General features: G+C 41.0%; 1 protein-coding gene across 1 annotated transcript in view; it reads right to left on the bottom strand.

Moving 5' to 3' along the window:
• Positions 1-24243, bottom strand: part of tmtc1 (transmembrane O-mannosyltransferase targeting cadherins 1) — a 59721-nt gene extending 35478 nt beyond the window's left edge. Inside the window, exons 1-5 of the mRNA XM_087830374.1 lie at positions 23832-24243; positions 12189-12366; positions 5730-5803; positions 4895-5071; positions 1183-1264 (exon numbers count right to left, since the gene is read on the bottom strand). Coding sequence (XP_087686500.1) covers positions 1183-1264; positions 4895-5071; positions 5730-5803; positions 12189-12366; positions 23832-24127 — 807 coding nt within the window. The 5' untranslated portion in view covers positions 24128-24243. The remainder of the gene's footprint in view (positions 1-1182; positions 1265-4894; positions 5072-5729; positions 5804-12188; positions 12367-23831) is intronic.
• Positions 24244-25166: the final 923 nt, after the last annotated feature.

Below are 25166 nucleotides of genomic sequence, written 5' to 3'. Positions count from 1 at the left end.
CAACACTGCTCAATGGGACATTCAGTGTTTAATCATTTCTTCTGTAACAATGCCATCAGCATGTTATGAAACAACAGGGTTGTGAAGGTCATAGGAGACCTCAGCGGTTTTACCCGTCATCAGAGGTTTCGTGTGCGACACCTTGGTAATGTCGCACCATTTACAGGCCATCAGTTGGAACTGAAGCAGCTGATGTTCATTTGCACTAAGTGGCAGGACTGATTTCTAATTGCTGATAGATTTCAGCTGATGCCATGAATTTCCATGGCTTTTTGCACCTTCCCTGTACAATACTTTCTTTATTTTACAATTATTATAGGTGTTTTAAGGCTGTAAACCCGTCACTACACACTTTATACACTTTTTTCAGACAGGCATGAACATTTTCACACTTTTCTGTCTTCTTTAAACTCTCAAAGTTCAAATCTTCGTAGAAAAATAAGTCCAGTATTATAGAATGAAACCAAAAATCAAACCCTGTTTTCAGGCCAACAACACGGGAACAGAGCAGCTGCCAGAGAATTCAACATTAATGAATCATTAAAGAATCAATGAGGAGTAAAGTTTGACTTATCTGACTGTTTGTTTCGCTTAATGCACCTAATCCAAAAAATAGGGTAACTAGCATGTCCAGAAGTCCAACTTTTTGTGCAATGGATAGCATCTTCCTCTGCCCTTTGGGTGCTACCGCAGGAGCCTTTGATGGTGCAAAATGTTTCGTCAACAGTGTTGTGTTTGTTGGAGAGAAAACAGCACCTCAGAGTCACACTACCAGTGATCGAAGATTTATATAAATTTGACAAGCTGAACGCATTCATGGAGACGCAGCACAAGATTGATTGATAATTGTCTACAGCCAATCAGGATGCAGAACACAATGGCTGTTTAAAAAAAAAGAAAAGAAAAGAAGAAGTATGGAAAATTGCCCCCCAAAAAATCCACGAAACAGCGAGGCCGCAAAAGGTGGACCACGTTTTAGCGATGTAATAACTTAATTCTTGGAAATCTATGGTTTCATTTCTTTGAATGTGTGGAGTTGATGGGTTGTTACCAACATTTGGTGATAAATTCATGTAAATAGCTCCTTTAGAAATATATTAACACAGAACATTGGTGACGTGTTCGATGCTTACTTTACCCGGTATATATACACTGCAAAGCTATGCACACACAAATACTCACATAGCCGGTGATAAGGCAGGCTCGTTTGATGAAGGGGCTACAGATGTGGAGGAGCTCCCTGAGTGTAGAACTAGACAGGTGACTGAGTCAGAGACAGACAGACAACAGGTCAGAGTAAAACAATAAAATTAAGTTAGAATTTAAAAAAAACACATAGGTGTCTATGACAGACTCCATTTTTAACAGCAAAGTTATAGTTTATGGGAATAAACTAAGAGCAAAAAATTGTCATAAAAGGGAAATAAAAACAGGAATTATGAATAATGTCATAATAATTCCAAATAAATGTTGACTGCAAATATCTTTTTAAAAACCAAACTTTTTAGCCACGTTTATTTTTGTAATTTTTTCTATTTAAAATGTGTTTGATTTAACTTCCATTTGCCTTGTATGCTTTTGAAGCGTTGTTTCAGTTTAAGCATTTATTGGTTTTCTGTCCGACTGTAAATGAAAAATTGATTTTTGAGATTTTCATGCCATTGCATTTTGTTTTAAAAAATGTCATAACATTTTTAGGGCCCGAGCACTGAGAGTGCGAAGGCCCTATTGTATCTGCTCTGTTTATTATTATTATTATTATTATTATTATTATTATTATTATTAGGGCCCGAGCACTGAGAGTGTGAAGGCCCTATTGTATCTGCTCTGTTTATTATTATTATTATTATTATTATTATTATTATTAGGGCCCGAGCACTGAGAGTGCGAAGGCCCTATTGTATCTGCTCTGTTTATTATTATTATTATTATTATTATTATTATTATTATTATTATTAGGGCCCGAGCACTGAGAGTGCGAAGGCCCTATTGTATCTGCTCCGTTTGTTATTATTATTATTATTATTATTAGGGCCCGAGCACTGAGAGTGCGAAGGCCCTATTGTATCTGCTCTGTTTATTATTATTATTATTATTATTATTATTATTATTATTATGGCCCGAGCACTGAGAGTGCGAAGGCCCTATTGTATCTGCTCTGTTTATTATTATTATTATTATTATTATTATTATTATTATTATGGCCCGAGCACTGAGAGTGTGAAGGCCCTATTGTATCTGCTCTGTTTATTATTATTATTATTATTATTATTAGGGCCCGAGCACTGAGAGTGCGAAGGCCCTATTGTATCTGCTCTGTTTATTATTATTATTATTATTATTATTATTATTATTATTATTATTATTATTATGGCCCGAGCACTGAGAGTGTGAAGGCCCTATTGTATCTGCTCTGTTTATTATTATTATTATTATTATTATTATTATTATTATTATGGCCCGAGCACTGAGAGTGTGAAGGCCCTATTGTATCTGCTCCGTTTATTATTATTATTATTATTATTATTATTATTATTATTATTAGGGCCCGAGCACTAAAAGTGCGAAGGCCCTATTGTATCTGCTCCGTTTATAGGGCCCGAGCACTGAGAGCACCCTAAACCCGATTCTTTGATCCTCATGATAGAAAAGAGAAACCCGGACTCAGAGTGGTTAAAACATTTATATTTCTTTATTCAATCATCTTCTGGAAGAGAGAGCCCTGCACAGCCCCAAAAGCCAGTTGCAGAAACTCTAACATTAGAATTTAAAAATGTGTCTCATATAGGTGTTATTTTGGTCCTTTACACGTCACACATAGTTTCATGTTACTGGTTCCTCTTTTTGTCTGGGTCCCTGTTTTTATTTATATGCTTGTATAGCTCTACACGACATGTGTCAAAGTCAAGGCCCGCGGGCCACATCCGGCCCGGCGTACATTTATATCCGGCCCGCGAGATCCTTTTATACAGATGTGTTATTATTGTTATGCATGGCCCGGCGATACAAACTACAGATCCCATAATGCAGCGCTGCAGCCTCCTTGGCTAGGCTAGCTGGGAACATTCCCGCCTCAATCAAGTCAAACTTCTGTTATTGTGAAGCTCGCCGCTCACTATGGTGGAGAGACAAGTTGATTCTGAAAGCAGAGGCTGAACATATGTTTACAGACATGCTGGTAAGGCCGTGTGTCTTATTAGTGGAGCTAATGTGGCTGTAATTAAGGAATTTAATTTAAGACGGCACTACGAGACAAAACGTCAGGATAAGCTGAAAAACCTAAACGCAGAAACTACAGGAAGTAGACGAGCTAAAGAAGAATCTGACATTTCAGCAGACGTTTGTCACCAGAGCAAAATCACAAAGTGAAGCTGTTTTGAAAGCAAGTTTTATTGTAGCAGAGGAGCCAAACCAGCCCGGTACCACTCTGAAGAGTCATTTTGAATATTTATAATTTCCCATGAATAAAAAAAAGTATTTCATATCCAACTACTCAATTAATCAAAGGAATAATCGATACTCTATTATTAAAACAATCATCCCTAGTTACAAGTATTTAGGTCAAGTTTGTTTATATAGCACATTTCCAAATAGTGCTTAACACTGTAAAATGCCACTAAAATAAATAAAATGCACAACAATGATGCAGTAAAATATAGAAAAACAAATAAATAAAATAAGTCAATAAAAACAACTAAAACAACAACAACAACTAAGGCTATTAAAGTCAACGTGTGTTAAAATCCAGACCATAAAAATGTCTCTTTATTAACGATTTGAAATGTTTGAGCGTTTGTGCAGATCTAATATCAGGAGGAAGACTATTCCAGGCTCTGTCACCACGAGTTTAGACAGTGGAGCAGTTAAAGGTTGGTTAAAACATATTCTTGGATTGCTGTAGAAAGTGCTTGAAACGTCCAGGTCAAAACTAAGCCTAAAAATAGTTGTGTGGCTCTGGGGAGAGCGGCCAAAGTGCACAACTGGGAACCTGACAAAGAGTGAGTGTGTGGGGTCAAGGGGTTAATCTGGCTCTCGTTTAACTCTTATCTTTTAAATTCACTGATGGATAAAAAAATCCCCTCAAACTGCCTGCTGGATCTTTTAATCTGGTAGATTTAATCTCGTGTACCTGGGTCAGCACTAGCACAGAGAAAGGATGAGCAAGAGCATAATACAGTAGAACATAATGTACGTATAGAGGAGTCACCAGTTACACCAATACAAAACATACTCTGATATATTTGTGTTAATTCATTTATATTGTGATAATTATTGCCAGCTTTTTTTAATCAGTCAGCCCCTAACACTTCTAGAGTACGCTTGTTCACTTCCTGTTTAATAACATCAGGTGTACACCTCTAATAAAACATCTGAAGATCCAGCGGCATCACGCTCTGTTACAGGCACAGATTAGACTGCTCGTATGTTTACACTGTTTAAAAAAGCTCTTTCTCTCTGAAGGTCTGACACTTTTTATTAGTTTCTTTTAATTTTATAAGTCCAAAGCAAGTCTTTCAGAAATATAGAATGAAATGTGAAGACGGATAAAACACAGATCATAAAAAAACATACAGATTGGGTGTAAAGATGTCTCAATCAAACCTTGACCTTTACACAAGACTTACACTAGATCTCTTTATGAAAGCTGTCATTATTGTTTCAATATAAAAGTGTTTTTTACTTGGACAAAGTAAAACCCAACAGAAGCTTTTCAGTGATCTATTCTTTATGCGCACAGTGCCTGAAAAAGCTCATTTTGTCTGCTAACAAACAAATTCTTTATGGTTGTAGAGGTAGCTCACAGGTTGCTGAAGAACGATGCCCACGTTTAGCAACATGTTGGCCAGATAAAAGAAGATATAAACAGGAAGAAAGGAAGAGCCTGTGTCCTTACTACATGAGAGGCTTGCGGCAAAGCACCAGGGCGTCGTAGAGCAAGCACACTCCAAACACGGTGATGCCTGTCTCTTTCACCAGCATGGCGCAGGTGCCCAGCAGCAAACTGAGGAGCAGCGAAGATGACGACACCGTGAAGGCCAGCGAGTCCTCGGAGACATGCCCACTCACACTCCTGAGAGAGGAGACAAAAGTATGAGAGAACAAAACAGCTCGGCTTTTGTAAGGTCACTAGCTGCAGGACAGCTTGTGTTAGATGTGACGAGGCGGTCATGTTGCAGCACGTCTAACGCAGCGACAGAATCACTTGTTACATTAGCTAAATCTAGATGTGTTTTTATGGCTGTAATTAAGAACTGACCTGCGTGTTCATAAGCTTTTATATGTTCAGCTGATATACTGAACTTATAAATGATACACTAATAGGCTGTAACACTTCCTGTATGTAAATGAGACTAAACGTGTTTTTATGAACAACTTTCCATCCATCCCGTAACTATGGTAACAGTAAAAGTACTCTTCATTAGTCGACACCACTGTAAAATCTTATGTGCTTTGAGATTCTGCTTACTTTTTAAACACCAAGCTGTGATCATAAACCTCACAAAGTCATATGCATTACACGACTGAAGGACTAAACATGAGCAACAAAACCGTTTAACATTTTCACTCACTTGTTAAAAATAATTCAGTATTAAAACCACCCGTTTGTAGGAGCTTTATTCTATTCACTCGATCTGCATCAGTCTCTCAGGCAGGCCGATCTGATTTACAGTTGCAAATGTGCAGAGAGGTTGAGGATGGTGTTGTCTTACAATAATCTCATATCTTACCTAATATAGGAGAGGAATGTCAGCAAAAACAGCAGACAGGCCAACACATCAGCTCTACCCACGATACCAGACACCTGCGAAACAGACACAGATTTGAGAGATTACGCATGTGCCAGAGTGCTCCATCGAGGACACACTGCTGGGTGTCTATGTGCAGCCCATTACTGTTGCTATGCTACAGTGAGCTGCACATCACTGTCTCAGAAGCAGCCTCTGTACTTTCCTTTCAAACCTTGAGAGCGATACGCAGTGTGACCATGGCTCATGGTTACTGGTGCCAAGAACAAGTATTAAGGCTTTTCTATAATGTCTGATCACACACGTGTGTCCGTTGGGCAAGCATGACTTGTTCATAAACAATTCTCTCCAGAACTTTAGACTAACAGGTCTGCTACTGACACCGTTACAAACAACATTCTTATTCTTTCCGATTCATTCCACTGCGATGGAAATAAGCTGCATGCCAAACATCTGTGTGATGTATAGGAAGGGACACAAACTTGGCTGCAGCTTTGGGCAGTTTACTGTCTATGTTATCAGAACCCGAAGATGTATCATCAGGTAGTGATATTAATAAACGCTCCACCGTCTCAACATTCACTGCCTCAAACTTAAATTGCCATTGCTTATTATCCATGATAGCATGATAGAGTGGGATCTCCTCTGCTCATTTTAAATTTATTTTATTGCTGTAGTAAATGTTGAAATATATCCTCAGCTTTACTTATAAACATCTGTGTTGATGTGTGGCACCACCAGAGCATCACTCTGCCCATTATATTGGTTAAAACTGTCCACATCTTCTTGCTGTCCTTATTGGCCTCCTTGAGCTCATGCTGATAATATAAATTCTTCTTATATCATTAAAATATTTGTCTGTGTTAAAGTTTATGTACGAAAAACAATCACTCGTGCAGTTTTCAGTGGTTTCATTTTCTTGGTCAAGCCTACAAGATTATGGTCACTATAACTAACTGGAACAGAGACAATGTTTAAGCATTGTTCAGGAACATTTGTATATATATGATCAATACAAGATGATGACCTATGACCTGCCTCTGTTGACCGTCATCCGCGTGGGAATGATTACCATCTGAGACAGACAGCAGTAGATGCTAATGAACTCTTCTTTTTCCTTAAAGGACAAGAAGTAGATGACCAATTAATATTAAAATCTCCAAATAAAAATATGTCCTTGTCTTCCATCTTTCCAACATTTCACAGATTCGTTCTACATACAACGTATTGCTACTTGAGAGTCTGTAGCAGCAACCCACCAATAACAGCGTGCCATAGAGCGGGTGTGACTGAAGCCACACGATTTCCAGATCGTCAAACATTAAGTTCATACGTAGCTTGCTTGCCACATTGTCATTAATATATAAGGCAACACCCCCTCCAAATCTGTTTAAGTCTTTCCTATACAACTTATAACCATTCATTTCAAATTCATTATTCTCAAAGGCACATTTAAAGAGTTTGTTGACAGCAATGACTGAATTTCCTGAAACTTATATTTAAGGCTACAAATACTACCATGAGCTACTGAAAAATATTTTACGGAGAATCCGGGAATAAACTGATCCACCATAACGGCTTGAAATCAGAATCAGCATTCTGATTCTGATTTCAAGCCGTTAAATGTCAATATTACTGAAAGTGTTTAATCCAGCATTCAGGGACCTCGGTTTAACAATAAATTTATCATATTTCAGGACGGCAATATCACCTCTGTCTCTGGCCACGCTCAGCTGTAGTAATGGTTCTTTCCTCTTCTTCCTGATCTTTGTAACCTGACCACAATCTGCCTGGCTCATCCATTCTCGACTCTGTGACCGCGTTCGATTTGAACGTGTTGCTGTCCAGGCCCTGCTGGTTCTTCAGCAAGTGTTGGACTTTATCCTCTGCTTCCCAAGTTTCTGCATGTTCGTCTATTAATCCATCCACCACGATGTTATTCCTCCTCTATTCATTTTCTAAATAATCCATCTTGGTTGTTAACTCTTTGGTTTCCCTGCATATGCTGCTGACCACTGATTCAAACTATTTCTTTCAATTTGCTTTTAATACTCTTCTCTTTGGTTTGCAGCTGACCGACAACACCAACCGTGAATGGTGGACTTAACATCCTGCACATCCTGCAGAATGCTGTCTAACCTTTTGTTAGTTCTGCCTACAATTAATTGAACAAATGACTTGAAGTCATCTTGCTGATTTTGTTCCCGGTGAACATGACTTGTGCCAAACACTGGATGATGATCTTCAGCTTTCCAAGGGCTATTTAGATTTTTGTCAATGAACCTGCTACTTGTCCAGACTGCTTGCATTTTAAGTGGAGGGGCACACACTTTGAGCATTACGTCATCATGTTCACATGGTTGTGGGAAGCCAAAATCATGATTATGATTAAAATATGTATGTGTGCAGCCCTAGCACTAACGGATCGCCACGCTCATGGAAACATGAGCATAAAATGTCACGATCATTACCGTCAGCCCCTCAGGCCATCCTCACGAAGTCTGTTTGACAACACTCACACCAGTGGGTAGACGTCAGTTTTTAGGCTTCTGTTAGTGCTCATCCTGTTTCTATTTGCAGAGAGGAGCAGATACCGGTCGTGATGATGGGTTAAGGACCGTCTATGGCTCTGTCCTGCTCTCCTAGTATAACTGCCTGTTTATACAAAGCCAGTCATCTGGGAATGGCACGCATATTTGTGCAAACCTTTGTAAGGTCTACAGAGAAAAAAACAAGTGAAAAACTGAGAAAATGAGGAGGGAAAGCTGCCTCCACCCGTACAACCATTCCAATTTTGGGGACTGCCTCACTGTTGCCCCTGTAGTGTACCTCTTGTTATTTCATTAACAACCCCCTTGGTACTTAACTGATCAGACGGATGGTCTAGAAGTTTAAAGCTGGGCATACACTGCGAACTTTTCAGTCGTGTTATTCAGCTCCTGCTCAAACTGTATGGTTGAGTCTGTGGAAGTTCGTAGGTCAGGATGCAGAGTCTCTCACCAAACGGCCCGATGCTCTGATGCGACCCGAGTGCTCACACTGTACGTACATAACATGAAGCTTATAACACAAAATCTGTGTCTCGCTCTCCCTCTCCGTCTTTCACTCACACAGACACACACAGACACACACAGACACACACACACACACACACCACCACCAACTTTGCTAAATTGCTAATGAAAAATATTGAACAGGCAGCTACAATCACGACGGCCGACAGGTTTGATTTTCTTGCAACCAAACGACTGCTGATCGGCAGCTGGTCGTGAGGTGTTAATCGCTTCTCGTTACGCCACGTATACTACACGATGCACGACTAGGGATGGGTACTGGTATCCTGACATAAACGGTAGTAACCAGACCGAAAAGTGTTGTTCTGATGTGGCTTATAAGCACCTCCAGATGTGCTAGGTGTAATAATATCTATTATCTATAACAGCCACAGACAGACAGCCCCCACTCCAAAAAGAGCACCTGTGCAAAATGTAGATAAAAACCTGATGAACAAAATGATTTGCAAATACTGCAAACCCCCATTTTATTCATAAAAGAAAACATGGAAAACACGAAGTTGAGAAAATAAATATTTATATTTATAAGAAACAAATCAGCACTTTGATGGCAGAAACACATTAACACAAAATACATGTTTCACTCCTATTAGTATTTATCATCATGTGTGTTACAGCCAATTAGCAACTCCTCATCCTCTCCCCCAACCGATCCAAGAGTTTGGGCCTGAGATGAGCATCTATGCAAGACTGAACTAGCTGTTTCATGCTTCCTATTCTCACTTTGTTTTCTACTGCGTAGTCTTTCCAGTTCACTCTCTCTTACAGCCCCTGCTGCACTCAATTCCTATTTTCTTGCCCGATCTCTCTTTGCCTGCCTCTGATTTCCTTTCATCACCCTCGTGTGCTAATTTCTATACAGCTCTTTTTCCACGCTCTTATACATTCATCTACCCTCCCCTTCTGCTCCTTCCATCTCCAATTTCTCTGCAGCGCTCCTGTAGTGAACGTCTGAGCCCTTTGTTGTTGTCTCACCTGTTGGAGCGAGAAGAGTCGTAGACTGTAACCTTACTGAACTTGACTCACCTCCTCTCAGAGGCAGATCAGGAGACATGTTGCCCTTTGGGAATCACATGGAGGTTGAGCCGAGGTCCTGAATGGCAGGAGGCATGTGAGAGATACTGGCTGACATACAAGGGCACAAAGACCTCAGAGGACTGATAGCCAGTGATGGGAATAACGGCATTACTTCTTTCATTAACGAGTAATCTAATTACTATTACTATCATTACAACGCTGTTACAGTTACTAACAAGGAAATGCGGTTGCGTTACTATTCTTCAAAAAACAGACGGTTGAAGCTGTGTTCAGCTCACCGCAGCTTATATCAGCTGCAGGAAGTAGCTGTAAGTAATCTGGACGCTGCAGCTTTAAGCGGCTGCGCTCCCGCGGTCACGATCACGAGCACTGTGTAGCACAACACCTGGAGCTCAGGGGGCAAAACAATCGCATGAGTGCTGCTGTTTGACTGAGGAAGAATAAAGTAGTCGTGGTCAATCACATGACCACTTACAGACAAAGCAACAAGGTGACATATACCAGTTTATAAACTGTGTTGATCGGCCAGTAAAACCAGAGTCATGATAAACAATATATACGCGTGTTTTTCCTCAATAGTTTCGTCCTGTTTACTGTCTAAGGACAGCGCAGCGAGACCTCTCTGCTTATGAGCAAAAAAACCAAAAACAAAAACAGGGGAGGTTTTAGGAGTGACGGCGAGAGACAGAGAGAGAGAGACAGAGAGACAGAGAGACAGAGAGAGAGAGAGAGAGAGAACTCAGTTACCTTTTTGAAGAAGTAACTAGTGACTATAATTAATTACTTTTTCAAAGTAACTTGCCCAACACTGCTGATAGCAGGAGCCCTGCTGTGTTTCTCAAAGCTTTGCCCCGTAGCTTGATGACGCTTTCTTTCTCCTTTCCTTGATCCTTTGGCTCTGACAGGGAAAAGTTGCTCCATTTGAGGGATGATTTTAGATGAACAAAATGAATAGATAATTTAAATAAATTAAACAATCTTTCTTCTTCTTCATTCATATATTGCAATCTATTTGTCATACAAGTTTAAATATGAAAAAAATATGAATACTCAGTGAAGAAGTCAGTCAGAAATCAGTTGCTATTGCCTGGCCACTGATTTCCTCTGCATACCAAGATGGTCAGCGATTTCATCACCTCCTTCAATTGTTTGTTGTCATTTGGTTTTAGATGCATTTTTTAGTCGTCATTTTCTAAATCTGTTAATGACTGAAATATCATTATCATTAACAGATATACAGTAATTCTCCAACTGCCCCTGTGGGCGGTCTATCCTTCAAGCTGAGGTCCTCTACCAGAGGCCTGGGAGCTTGAGTGTCCTGCAGTATCTTAGCTGTTCCCAGGACTGAACTATGACGAAGTACTGTGGACAGACTATGAACACGACATGAAAAACTGTGAACGAGATCTCGGTACTGCCACATGAAGGTGCAGGGAAACATGACTGGAGAAAGTGACTATGAACATGTCCAATACCGAATCTTGCAGACTAGAATCATGACGTGCAGCTAGAAATAATAGGGTGCATGAACAGACTGACACTGACACGAAGACACACTGGGCTAAAATACACCGAGGAAGTCATCAAGGAATTAGAGACAGAAGGGGAACACAGCTGGGAGGAATAAGACCTAATGAGACAGCAAAGCTAGAAACACTGACATAAGGCAGGAACATGAACCTTCAGAGTAAAACAGGAAACAAGACACCACTAAGCAAAAACGCAGACACGACACAGAGACAGACTAGATACTGAACTAAACCTGCAACAAACATGAGAACACAAAACCTACGAACTAATCCCTAAACAAGAACAACTGAAACATAGATTCATCAGCATCATAATAAGGAAAGAATCCAAAATGCAAAAACACACCAAAACATAACTCAAAATACTGGGTCAAACTGACCCAGAACCGTGACACATATGATCTCATCCCAAAATACAGGAGAAAACAGACACAGATTGACGCTTCATGAAAATCACAACCTTCATTTTTGAAACCTGGCAACAAGGGGAATGGCTGTCTGACAAATGTGTGACAGAAAGCAACAAAACGAGCAGCGGGAGCAGCTAATGAAGATAGACTTGAGAGGATAAAAGTCATTGCTCTGTTGGTTACCATTTCAAATGAGTGAAATATCCTGTGACTATCCTGTGGTCAACGTTTCAAATTAGAGGAGAAAAAATTTATCATTTTGAATGAACCTCTTTGTCTAAGATGTTGAAGTAGAAACCAGTTCTAGTGGGCCAGGACAGTCAAGCTCAATATGTTTCATGTGATAACTGAAACTCCCCGAGCAGCCTGTAACTTTATGGTTATACTCACAGCCTCGGTGTGGACGGGGTGCACGGCGAAGAGGAGCGCCGTGACGAAGGCCAGGCGGCGGTTTTCAAACACGTGGCACTGGCATACGTGCATCAGCAGGCAGGTTACGGTGCAGTGCAAACACACGTTGACAATGTGGAAATACAGAGGTGTCATACCACCCAGCACGATGTTCAACCTGACAGAGAGAAAGATTCAGCTCTGTGAGATGGACAAAGTATAAAATCTTAAAATATCATTAAGAGAGTGAAAAATAAAGTTTAATATCTTTATTTTTCTCAAAGACCGACACTGTTAGGGGACAGCCTTGTCTAAAACACATCTTTGGATTTCCTGAGACAATTCCTGAAGTAAATTCGGTTCTGTGTTCATGGATAAGGTGACTGTCTTATAATTCTTAACAGAATCTCAGTTTTCACAGTGGCATGAATTTCAAACACAACATGATTGCTTTGAAGGAAAATGTTAGAGCAAGTAAGTGAACATTTTGTCCTCAAAGTTGATGCATTAAATGGCCTGCATTTGTATAGCGCTTTTCTAGTCCTTAAGGACCCCAAAGCGCTTCACACTACATTCAGTCATTCACCCATTCACACACACAGTCACACACTGGTGATGGCAGCTACGTTGTAGCCACAGCTGCCCTGGGGCGCACTGACAGAGGTGAGGCTGCCGGACACTGGCGCCACCGGGCCCTCTGACCACCACCATTATGCTGGAAAGATGTTCATAAAGCTATTCAAAACATCTTTAGCACATATTTACCCTTTGATTTCAAATCTATATTTTAGGATACACACCCTCAGACATGTGCAGAATAAATACTTGGTCTGCTGCTGGCTGCAAGTAAAAAGGCACTGACCAAAAGATGGCTAACACGGGATTCACCAACAATTAAACACAGCTGGATTGATGTAACTTGAGAAATTTATAAGATGGAAAAGATAACTTTTTTTAGTGAATTTAGAGTATGAGAAATATATAAAACACTGGAGAAAATGGCTCTGCTATGTGGGTTCTATGAGGCTGGTGTTAGGCCCGGGCGATATGGCCTAAAATCCATATCGCAGTATAATTTGAAGCATGTGTGGTAATGATATATATCGCAATTTATTCTTTTCTTCTGTATCTTACGCACTTAAAATCCATTAATTTTCTCAAAAATCGACAGTGCGCCTTAAGTATGAATTCTGGTTGTGCTTACTGACCTCGAACCGATTTTATGTGCTACACGGCGCTCAAACCTCTGTCAAAAATGTTTTAGTACGACTTTGGTAGCTACGAAGCCGCACCGTTTGATGGATTGTTGTAGTCAGGAGCCTTGGGGAGTAATCTGGGTCCTAAACTCCGTCCGTTTCAGGTCCCAAAGTCAAACGAACACTGCGGCATCACTGAGAGTTACAAACTGTCTAAATTCTTTCATCTTTAATAAAATGATCAGCGTTGCTGCTTCACCAGGTGTAACAATTAAGTTTAACATCCAAGTTAGCTCGCTAGCTTCCACCTAAACATGATATAGCATGTTCTGACTGAGAGATTTCTGAAAAGTTCAAACGTACAGCTCTGCTGTCACTTCCAACATAAATGAAGACAGAAAACTAAACAGCAGTGACGTTTGTAGGGTTACCGAAGTTGGGCTAGCTGCTATATAATGATGTGCTACGTGATTGCTAGCGACACAGCTATGTTAGCATAGCATAAACAGTGAAGCTGGAGGATGAACGCTAACTTTTTTCCACTCGATAAAAGTTAACGTGAGGGTTTCTGATGGTTAGGGACAAATGCAATTGCATGGCAGGATGCTGCAAACGGACCAAACTTCAGTCAGGAGAACAACTGAGATAATCCATCCACAATACGAGGTTAGTCATTACCTCCTAGGACCTGGCGTCCACATATGTGGACATCACATTTTGGGTTGTCTAGACCAAAATACTAAATTTTTGAGAACTTATGAGGACATTATACTGCCACTGTCAAAATTTAAAGCGAATGTCCTCATATCAATCAATCAATTTATAAAGCACTTTTCATACAAAGATGTAGCACAAAGTGCTTTACATGGTTAAAAGCAGCCCACCCCACCCCGCCCTCCAACTCACTCCCCACACTCTCATTAACATAAACGATCATGGATACATACACCCCCCTCCCTGGCACACATGAGCCAGGTGAGGAAACACTATCACAGGTAGTCGTCTGCACCGGGAGCCGGTCACAGACCGCAGCCTCCAGGCTGGACACACAGCAGGAGGGAGGCAAAGAAGCCCCCCAGCCAGGCTGAGAAGACTCCCAGAGCCCCAGCAGCCACGGTCGATCACAGCCCCGGTGCAGAGAGCGCCCTCCGAGGAAATGTTGATCTTGTTTTTGTCAGAAACAAAAATCAGGTAAAAAAACAAGAACAAAATAAAAATCTGGTAATTCTTTGTTTTTACATTCATCGGGTCCCAATCAACCCAAATAGCAGAGAAAAATTAAAAATGCATGCCATGAAAGAGTTTGGGTCTCAGGAGGTTAACATACTGCTGCGTGGGCTGGGCTGTAGTTGCATCGTGTGGGTTTAAAAACTGAGCTTTAAAATGAACAGTGGTAATAAAAACCGAGAGAGGGCGACAGTGATCACTGACTGTTTTTAGGGGCTTGTTCAGATTAAATAGAACAAGATGCAGAGCATTAAACATGTCAAAAGCACAACAGCTTTAAGAAAAGTCTTTTTGTAGCCTTAATGTTACAAGCTATCCACTTCAGTCTATTTACAACTGGAATATAAACTGTTTAAATTTACATTTCCTGAGCAAATTCTAATTAGTGACGCCAAACCTAATGATCTTTACTTCTCACACGTGATGCTTAAATAGTTCCAGCAAGGGTTCAAGTAGGTTTATCAACACACCAACAACAGCCAAGCACATTCCTAAAGGTGACAGTTACAACAAACAAAAAACAGCCACCCTGAAACCAGTTAAGGTCTTATCAGTAACTTATGGAAATATTCCATAAGTGAGTGGAGGTGAATTTCAAAGGAGCAGATCAGTTCAGTCTGACATTCACAGAGACATCACATGTTCTTATATCTCCACAGAGTGATGTGACATCCTTCTCTTCAGCTGTAGCATATACACAGTGCCTGAGGTACAAAGGCTGTGGGATTTCTCGCCACATGTTTGTGATGGAGGAACATAGTTGACACACACTCCTCTAGGAAGCAGGTCCCAAATCTTTCACACGGCAAGCTAATAAAGGTGGTGTGAAGAAACGGCTCTCCAAGCTTCCACCCAAGCGGTGAGCCTCCTCCCTGTGTGAGCAACAAGGCAACAACTGCCACTCGTGAGGGATCTTCCTACTCCATTGTCTGATCAAGACACACTCATCATTAAGTGCTGTTTGTCTGTATTTCTGGGAGCAGATGCTTGTGGAAAGCTGTAAGCCACGCTTTTCGCTCTCATGAGATGCATTGAGTTGCTAGTACTAACTATATTACCAGGGAGAAGGACGACTAAGCAACTGCCAGGTATCCTTCAGAAAGTTTCCCAATTAATTATAAAGCCCACATCGTTTTCTGGACACCACTCAGACAGACAGCAATTTAAGGAGAGCATGCAGTTAAACATGAGGAGGGGACCAGAGAAAACTACAGAGTCCGACATTGTTTTGGCAAGGTTACACACCGATTCAGTATTAATTTTAGTGACCTTTGACACAGCTGAGTGTCATTACTGCAGGTTAAGTTTGGGTTTTTTAAGCACACTTTAATTTACTCCAATAATAACAAAGAGCAGCTCTACACTGTATTCACAGATTGGTGAATATGTTTCAGTTTCAGTTGTTTACCTACTGGGAAAACTGCCACTGTTAATACTTTAGACTGCTCCCGCTATACAGGACTCAGTGAGTGTTAAGTGTTCTTATCTAATGTCTCTCTGCCCTTTGTTTTCATGGACACTTTCAGTTTCAGTAAGAACACTTTGTTATAATATGCTGCAGGTTGACTTCCAGAACTAGAATACGTAAAAACTCTTACTGGTGAGGATTAACTTCCTGAGTTCAGTGTTTTTGGATGTAGAATACATTGATACTGATACCGCTCCTAATTTTTCAGTGTGTGAGCTGGATATCAAATCTGAACAATGACAATTTATTTTTCTTAATCTGACTTAATATCGGTTTCATTGCTAACAAAGGCCTTTTCACTTACTGGATATGCAATTCCATCTGTTTTCTCCAAAACGTTTTTGTTCCACAGGCCTAGAGCATCTGGCAACTGCACTATTAAGCAATGGTCATCAAAAATGTGCATTCCCTGACCAGTTGTGAGGTTATTTACTGCTGCTAAGTAAAAATTAGTATACAGTGCTGCATCATAAACCTCTTTGTGACTGCTTTGGTCACTCGCAGATAGCGGCAGTCGCCTGCAGCTTGCATGGAAGACGCTGACTCTTCTTGTTCCTTCAAATTGATCAGTACAGAAGAAAGCTCTTTTTAACTGCTCCCTGTTTTGTGGGAGGTCACCACAGCAGGTAGCTCTACATGTTTGACTTGGCAGGGTTTGAAATAAATAAAAAAATATTTATTATTTAATGCTTATCGAGTCAAAACCATTGCTTTGGCCTGGTGGCCATTGTTTTCAGAAGGTGTTTCTGCACACCAACAACCGGCATTTGGAAACTACCAGAACTCTACTTTGAAAAACCCTGTTTGTGTTACCAAATACCGTTTTTGTTCAATAATCAGCGTGACCTGTGTATATACACATAAACGTTATTAAAATAGATAACATTTGTGTTTCTGTCATGTAGTAACTGCTAGCCTTAACTGTACCAAGGTTGTTCGACACTATGAAACACATACAGACTTCATGATGTTCAGCTAATATTTTTATTGTGAATATTGACCATGAGGGTAAACGTGTCGGCAGCATCAAACTAATCTGTCATCTACAAATATGTCACGGCTCATATCTATATAATTTTACAGAAAATCATCCTTATTACTGCCAACTATTCCAGAGACGTGAAAATCTACAGCATAAAGAACAAAAAATGTAGCAGTCTAACGCAACACTGTAACAGAGATGAACCGTCAGTTTGTCGCAGATCAAAGTGGAATGAAAGTGATTGGTTGAACAGGTGCGATCTGTGTTTTCTGCATTTTCATCAGCGTAAGAGACTCAGCAGCAGATTAGAATAACAGTTATACATTTAATAAATCACCAAATTAACAAACCTGTTCGAACAGTTTGAGTTTGTGTTCCCTCAGCTGCAGACTCGCTGCTGTTTAAATGTTTGAGAGGAAGATTAGATATAAACAAACGTCAAACATAGACTCAGTCTGCGTTCACATTTGATATGAGACCAGCACGTACAGTGGCTGTTTCCTGTTTTAAGATCATATATGTAAAGTTGTTGTCTGACCTGCATCGATCCAGCCACTCAGAGTCCGTGGTTACCATGGTTACTGCATAAGCAGCTGTAATGTAAACAGCTGGCACAGCGGAAACATACCGATGACATGAGTGTTTATATTTTTCATTGCAAAAGAACTGTCTGAATGGTTAACTGAAGTTAACTTGGATAAATGATAGTTAAGGAGTATCACAGATAACGCCCACGTGAGCTGTGTGACTGTTCACCACTACACTGAAATCAGTAGGCTATTACTGAAATACACGTGCTATTTCATAAACTATGATATAAATAGGGAGGTCCTATTAACATGTTTAGTTTTAAAGGACACCTTCCTGCCTTTAGTCTCATTCATGAGCAGTATTAGTTTTCTTCTAATATCCAGAAGTCTGCACCATGTGTTTCATAGTTTCTAACAAGCCTTTGACAGGTAAACATAACATGACCGAAACAAAAAAACGAAGAAAAAAAAAGAAAAATCACACAAATTATATGTTAACCTCATTTATTTTAGTTAAGTAAACTCTAAACATTCTAAAAAATACCTGGTGCTTAGAATACAGTTGAATAACTATTTAAAAAACAGATGATATAATATTTCTGTCCAGGTCGCAGTCTGCATGATGAACACGCTGTTGCAAACTCTGCTCCTCTCGGTGGAAATGCGCCTTCTCTTTCCTCTTTGTATAAAAAATACTCCTGACATGTACGAGATCACTACAGGTTTTCGCGTGGGCAGCGGTTGTTCTTCTCTCCTGGATCAGCTGGAGCTTTCTTAAGGAGCCTTCCCAGCTTTGACAAAAGTCCAGCTGGGATAACCACATTTACTCAGGGCCTTCTTGATGTTCTTCTGCCTCCCTGGCCGCTGTGTCAGTGGGGATGGTGTTCGCTCTGTGTTGTAGCGTCCTAATGACACCCAGTTTATGCTCCAATAGATGATGAGAGTCAAACCTTAAATACTGATCCGTATGCGTAGGGTTACGGTACAGATCAGCTTTTAGATGTCCCCCATTACTGATGGAAATCTCACCATCTAAGAAGGCTAACCTGCCACTTTTCATATCCTCCCTGGTGAATTTGATGTGTTGGTCCACTGAGTTAATGTGATCCGTGAAATGTGGTACGTCCTGAGATTTGATGTTCACCCAGGTGTCATCCACATACCTGAACCAATGACTTGTTCCAGAGTAGGATAGCAAAGCCCTCTTTTCCACTTCTTCCATACTGTTTATAAGGTTATGGAAACCTGCAGTCAACTGAGACTGAAGAAGTCATTTGGATGAGTGACGAAACGTTTCTCCCACAAAACGCTATGTCCAGATGAACAGAATCAACTTTTGGAGATTTACTTACCTGGATGATTGAGCATGCATCAAGACGTTCAACTATAAAGTGCTCTGTTGGGAAACAAGCTCCAGCAGCTCTGCGCTCGGGAATAAAAACTATATTTACTTATCTTGTGCAGAAAAATGCGCTGACATTGCGTAATATCGAGCACCGGCTGCCCAGATAAACTGTGACTATCACCAGGTAACGTGGGCGTGTTTCTTGAATTAGCAGCAGGTGTTAAACAGCTGACAGGTGAGGAGGAGGATGCATGCAGGTAAACTGAGGGCCTGTTGAGCTGATCGCTGGTGTCATTAGAAAAATGTCAGCTCGTTCTTTATGTTACAGAAGCACAGAGACACAAGAACAGGCGGAAAGAGACGATCGTTCGGTGAAAATGAGAATCTGCGAATACAACATGCAGAACGTGTAGAGTGAAATATGTAAACAAGCTGGTTAACGTATATATACATATATTTACAACACACACATACAAAACAGTTAAGCTGGAACACCGGGGCTGTGAGCTCGGTATACTCTAGCTAGCGACATCTCCGAAAACATCGGAGCACTTTGCAAACATGTCCTATGTTGCAACCTGACCAGACATGTGAAGATTACGCTGCTACATTTGCAGCTAAAACAATACTAAAAGTGTAGTTGGTGACAGAAAAACAGGGTCTTTTCAAACTTTATGCCACAACCATTGCTGCCTGTGATTTGAAATGCATTCTGGGATACCTGACTGCCCCGAGTCCACAGTTGTAATCGATTATCTAGGATCGACCTGTCTTGACTTACTTTACATAGCAACCAATCAAATGTTAGAGAAGCTGCAGTGGCAGGGTTAACCCCGCCCCCTGAGTTTGATGGGTGAGGCTGACAGGAGGGGACAAAATGCCAAAATGAATTAAATAAATACATCACTAGATAATGAATTAAATATGTCAATAACTAGTTAAATGTGTCATTAATTAATTAAATGTGTCATAAATATTTATTTAATTAATTATTTCCAATTTTAATTAATATTGCCACATTTAATTCCTTAGGGCCTTTTCTATTGTTGCTCCTAATGTCTGGAACAATCTGCCCCAGCACATTAGAGACATCACTGTCCACTTTTAAAACACATCTTAAAACCCATTTTTACTCCTTGGCATATGACACATTTTATGGTTTTAGACTTAAAGACTTAGAGTTTTTTATTGTAATTTTATTGTCATATGTGTAAGAAACACTGAAACAGAAACATTGTGGGTCTGTATACAAGAGCAGTTATATAGTATAATAAATAAATACAGGTGGAGGGGCTATGGTCATTTAGGGTGGAGATGGTAATTTTACTGAGACCAGGATATTGCACAGGACCGAAAAATATTGCACATACCAAAGATATTGCACATGAGCCAATAAAAAAATATATTTCACAGAACATGGAAAGACTGAGATGTTGCAATAGCAGCATCAGAGTGGATGTGTTGGAGGAGTCTGTTCACACTCTCAGTTTGCATTAAGAGTTCTAACAGGCGCTGCTGGGCTTTCTTCACCAGGGCTAATGTGCTTGTGGACCAAGAAAAGTCCTCAGATATGTGGGTGCCGAGGAACTTAAAGGAGGGCACCCTCTCCACATAGTCACCTTTTATGGCTAGGGGAGGGGGATCAGTTCTTGTTTTGCGGAAGTCCATGACCACTTCCTTTGTTTTCTTGGTGTTTAGGGTGAGGTTATTGTAGCTGTAATCTAATTTGCTGATTTTATTGTTTTGAATGTAATTCTAATTATCATTTTATACTATTTTATGTTTTTGCTGTTTGTGCTGATTTTATTACTTTAAATGTCATTTTAATATATGTGGCAATTAAGTCCAATATGGCAATATGGGGCGAACGTGGCTCAAGAGTAATCGGAAGGTTGCCGGTTCGAACCCGGCTCCAACAGTCTCGGTTGTTGTGTCGTTGGGCAAGACACTTCACCCGTTGCCTACTGGTGGTGGTCATAGAGCCCAGTGGCGCCAGTGTCCGGCAGCCTCGCCTCTGTCAGTGCGCCCCAGAGTAGCTGCAATGTAGCTGCCATCACCAGTGTGTGAATGTGTGTGTGAATGGGTGGATGACTGAATGTAGTGTAAAGCACTATACAGGCCATTTACCATTTTTATAATCTTATATTTTTTAACTGATTGCATCATTTCTGGCATGTCAAATGTACAGTTGTTCTGAAAGTGCTATATAAATAAATTGCTTGCTTGCTTAATTAATAATTTAATGGTGTATTTCATTAATTCATTATGCCAGTCCTGGTGTTCCATAGAGCAGTGGTTCCCAAACCTTTTTCACTAGACCCCCCCCCCGCGCGCGCACGCGCGCACACACCCATATTTTGCTCCATTGCGGTTTATTTCACACCTCAAACATTTAGTAAACAATTGAGCAAGTACAAGTAAACTGCAATAAATTACAGGTAGTAAGAAAATAAACTACTAACTCTTTTACGCTACGTCCACACCTACACGGGTATTTTTGAAAACGTAACCCAAAAAAGGAGTTTTAAAAAATCTTGTTTTCGGTGATTCCAAACGCCGTTTACGTGTGGACAAGGAATATAGAGTTCGTCACGCAACGTCAAAGGTATGTCTTTTTTCACGTCACGCTCTGCGCCACATTATTGTTTACACGAGATGAATTGCAGAATGGCAGATAGACAGATTAACAGTATTTTGTCTCTATCTTCAGGTTTTACACGCTTACATTAGGGGTGCAATAATACTCGTATCGATATTGAACCGTTCGATACAGTGCTTTCGGTTCAGTATGCATATGTATCGAACAATATAACTTTTTAAATTTATTTTATCTACTTTCCTTCTGACGATGCTGTCTGTGTTGAGCGCTCAGTGGATCTGCGTTCGACTCCGCCTAGGCTGCACTGTCGAGTGCGCGCAGCGCAAGCTAGCAAGACAGAAGCTAAGCTCGTTGCAACATGGCTACTGCCTCAACGCTACCCGAAACTGAACCTCCCCCACCCTCATTCAGATCTGGCGTTTGGAACTATCTTGGTTTTTATGTGAAGCATGACCCTGATGGTAAGCGCGTCATGGACAAAAGTAAAACAGTATGTCGGATGTGCCACGCAATGCTCAATTGGTGGGAACTAGCGCAGTTAGCTTGTTAACGTGTTGACGTCGTCCAGCCTCAAGCACGGGAGAATCCACAGTAACTTGTTAACGGCGATTTGCCGCGTTATGGCGTTAAAGTCATTTTAACGAGATTAATGCTGACAGCACTAGTGGGAACACAACGAATATGACTGCACATTTACTCCGACAGCATCCTAGTGCAAAGACAAGTGGAAGCAGACAAAAACAACAAGCACGCATGCTACAAACTTTACCCGAGTCATTTAGACAGCCGTTAGCACATGATTCACCTTATGGGGACCTGATATGTTTAATATGCTGCTGAGAATATAGCCCAGAAGAAGCGTATAGTATAGCTTTTATTTTAGAAAGAGACATTTCTCTGTAATAAACTCTCTTTTCCAAAGATGAGTGATTCCTCCATCAGACAGATTTATTTTTTTTTATTATTTTGTTGTTTCAGCAACATTAAATTTAAAAATTGTACTTTTGAGCTAAAATATATATTTATAATTGTAATAAATGACAAATTAAAAAGGCATGAACATTTTTTTGTATCGAAAAAAAAAAATCAAACCGTGACACCAAAGTATCGAACCGAACCGTGAATTTTGTGTTGCACCCCTAGCTTACATATACACACGCAGTTACTGTCCCTCCATTTAGAAAGGCAGAGGCGTGAAGGTGTAATTATTTTACGTGTAGTTGTTTTTTTCCTGTGTAATAACAAACAAATTTCCCACATGTGGGACTAATAAAGGTTATCTTATCTTATAATATTCAACATTGCTATCAATGCATTTTTCAAAAAAAAAAAAAAATCCTCTCTTTGCAAAATGGGTTCAAAAACATAAACAACTGTGGGATACTGTTTGTCCGTGATTTGGAGAGCCCAGCGTATGCTCACGACGAAGGGAAAAGCAATTCTGCAGAGGAGACCTGGACTGGAGTATTTGGGAAATACTTGGGAAATAACGTTTGAAATGCTGCTGGCTTACCTACACGGAAAACTTAAACACACACACACTCACTATGAGAGCTGAAATAAAATGTCTGATTTGATTAATGGCCCATTGTATCCCATGTCTCGCAACAGCCATGCTCTGTAACTAACAAACTGCCTAATGAGGAGGAAACGTGGGGAATGATGGAAACATAGGTGAGCATTTATCTGGAGGCCATTGTGCGGGCTGTTTACTCATTATGCTCTTCCTTATCAGACATTCCCACCCTGTTATGGAAGCCCGACTGGGTACTCCCCACCCTCGCTATTTCCATCCATCGACGACCCGAGCACAACAGACCAGCCCACTCCAAAACAGCTCCAACCACTAGTACATCTCCACCCATACAGTACACCTCCAACTACACCACCAGACTTCAAACACTTAAAAACCTGCGCAACAGGTTCCACAGATGTCTGTGCGATACGTGAAACTTGAATCAAAGTAACGTGGGCTGGACGGCTGGATGTGCTGAGACAAGCTGCTCTGCACGCTCCAACTCTGCACAGAAAGAACTGGAAGCGACACTCTCGCAGTTACATTCCTCCCGAGAAGACCCTGCCTGGTATCGGCACATAGCCGGGGTTAGCAGCGTTCGGCTATTGCAAAGTTGAGCATTTCGCTACAGCAGCCCGTCCCTACAAGGGACAGCTGGATGACGTCAGCCCGAAACACGCGTTTACATCGCGGAGCTGTCGATCCAGCAGAACCACTAGCATTAAGTGTTGCTGTTCAGAGCTCCAGGTAAGGCGGGAAGGCTGAGTTCCGAGAACTTACTTGAAGGTGAGGATGCACAACGGTCTGTAAGACTTGTGGCTCGTGTTGTCCGCCATCCTCTTGCCCCAAAAGTCGTCGCTGAAGATGTTTCTGAGGCTGGAGCCAGGTCGGACGTCCGGATTGTTGACGATAGCCCACACATCGTCGTGCACCAACTCCCCGTGGAGAGAGTTGCTATAGCACAGCACACACAGGGCGGCCAGCGCGATGTAGCGACCCGCAGCCCACACCGTCTCCGGACGGACCGTCACCCGCGACTGCTGGCAGAATTTCTTGTCCCGTGCAGACGCTGTCATGTCGGGCCTGGCTTTCCCCGCGGCTCTGGCGGACTGAGAACGGGAGTAGCAGAGAATACGTCCATTCCACCTGGAGTGTAGCGGCTCTGTGTTCTGGGGACAGCAGGGATGGTGATGTACTTTGCTGCCTTTAGGTTCTGTGGGAGAATGTCCTACTAGTAGGACATTCCTGGTATTAGAAAATGTGAAATCGTCTTTATTGTTTTTATTTCTGTTATATTTACATTACTCTTTTCAATAATAGTTGTTTCCTATTTACTATTAACAAACCAAAGAGTAATCTGTTTTGTTTACATACAAAGGTACACACTTGATTGGTCGTTCTTGACCTTGACAACATCAAAGACAAGTACATCAGTTGCCCCCTTAGAGTCTAGTCTTTTTTGGAGGGGGAGGGGCAAAATCGCTGGCAACATCGTTATTATGTTGTTTGGTTTGTTGTAAACCTAGTGTGACTTATATTTTTGAAAACAGAACGTATGACATTGCTGCTAACAAATAAACAGACACGACAAAAGACTGAAATAAGAGGAAGAAAGGGCAATTTTTTCCATTTACTATGTAAAAGAGCCTGTTAATAGATGTCATTGGTGGACCAAAGGCAAGACGAAGCCTCCGTGTACGAGCTTATGTGAAGAACCTGAATGCGACATCAGCACAGATCGCGCCTGCAGACGCATGCGCAGGAGACGATACCTCTCTCGCCTTTTAAAATATCAGCCGCAGATAATCAATGCAGGCGGGGCCAAAACTGCACGAGCCCATCATTGTGAACGCGCTCACGTGAGCTGTCCTCTTGCTCCGTGCCAGCCGGACCCCAAACAGCAGCAGCAGCAGAGTCCTTCTGTACACCTTGCTGCCTGGTCACATCTGAGAAATTATTATTATTGTTAAGGGAGCATATTTTCTGATACACAGACTTTAGTTTCTAACATCTCCTGTTCAATTCTGTGCAGTATTTCTGGGTTGTTGTATTTCTGGAGGGTTGTTATGGAAGCAGACCGTTTTGGTTAATGCTAGCAGAGCTCTCACCAGCTTC

Source organism: Neolamprologus brichardi, chromosome 17 (genome assembly GCF_056152115.1).
Source record: "Neolamprologus brichardi isolate AB-2024 chromosome 17, ASM5615211v1, whole genome shotgun sequence".
Lineage (NCBI taxonomy): Eukaryota > Metazoa > Chordata > Actinopteri > Cichliformes > Cichlidae > Neolamprologus > Neolamprologus brichardi.
This window is presented reverse-complemented; position numbering and strand designations above follow the sequence as displayed.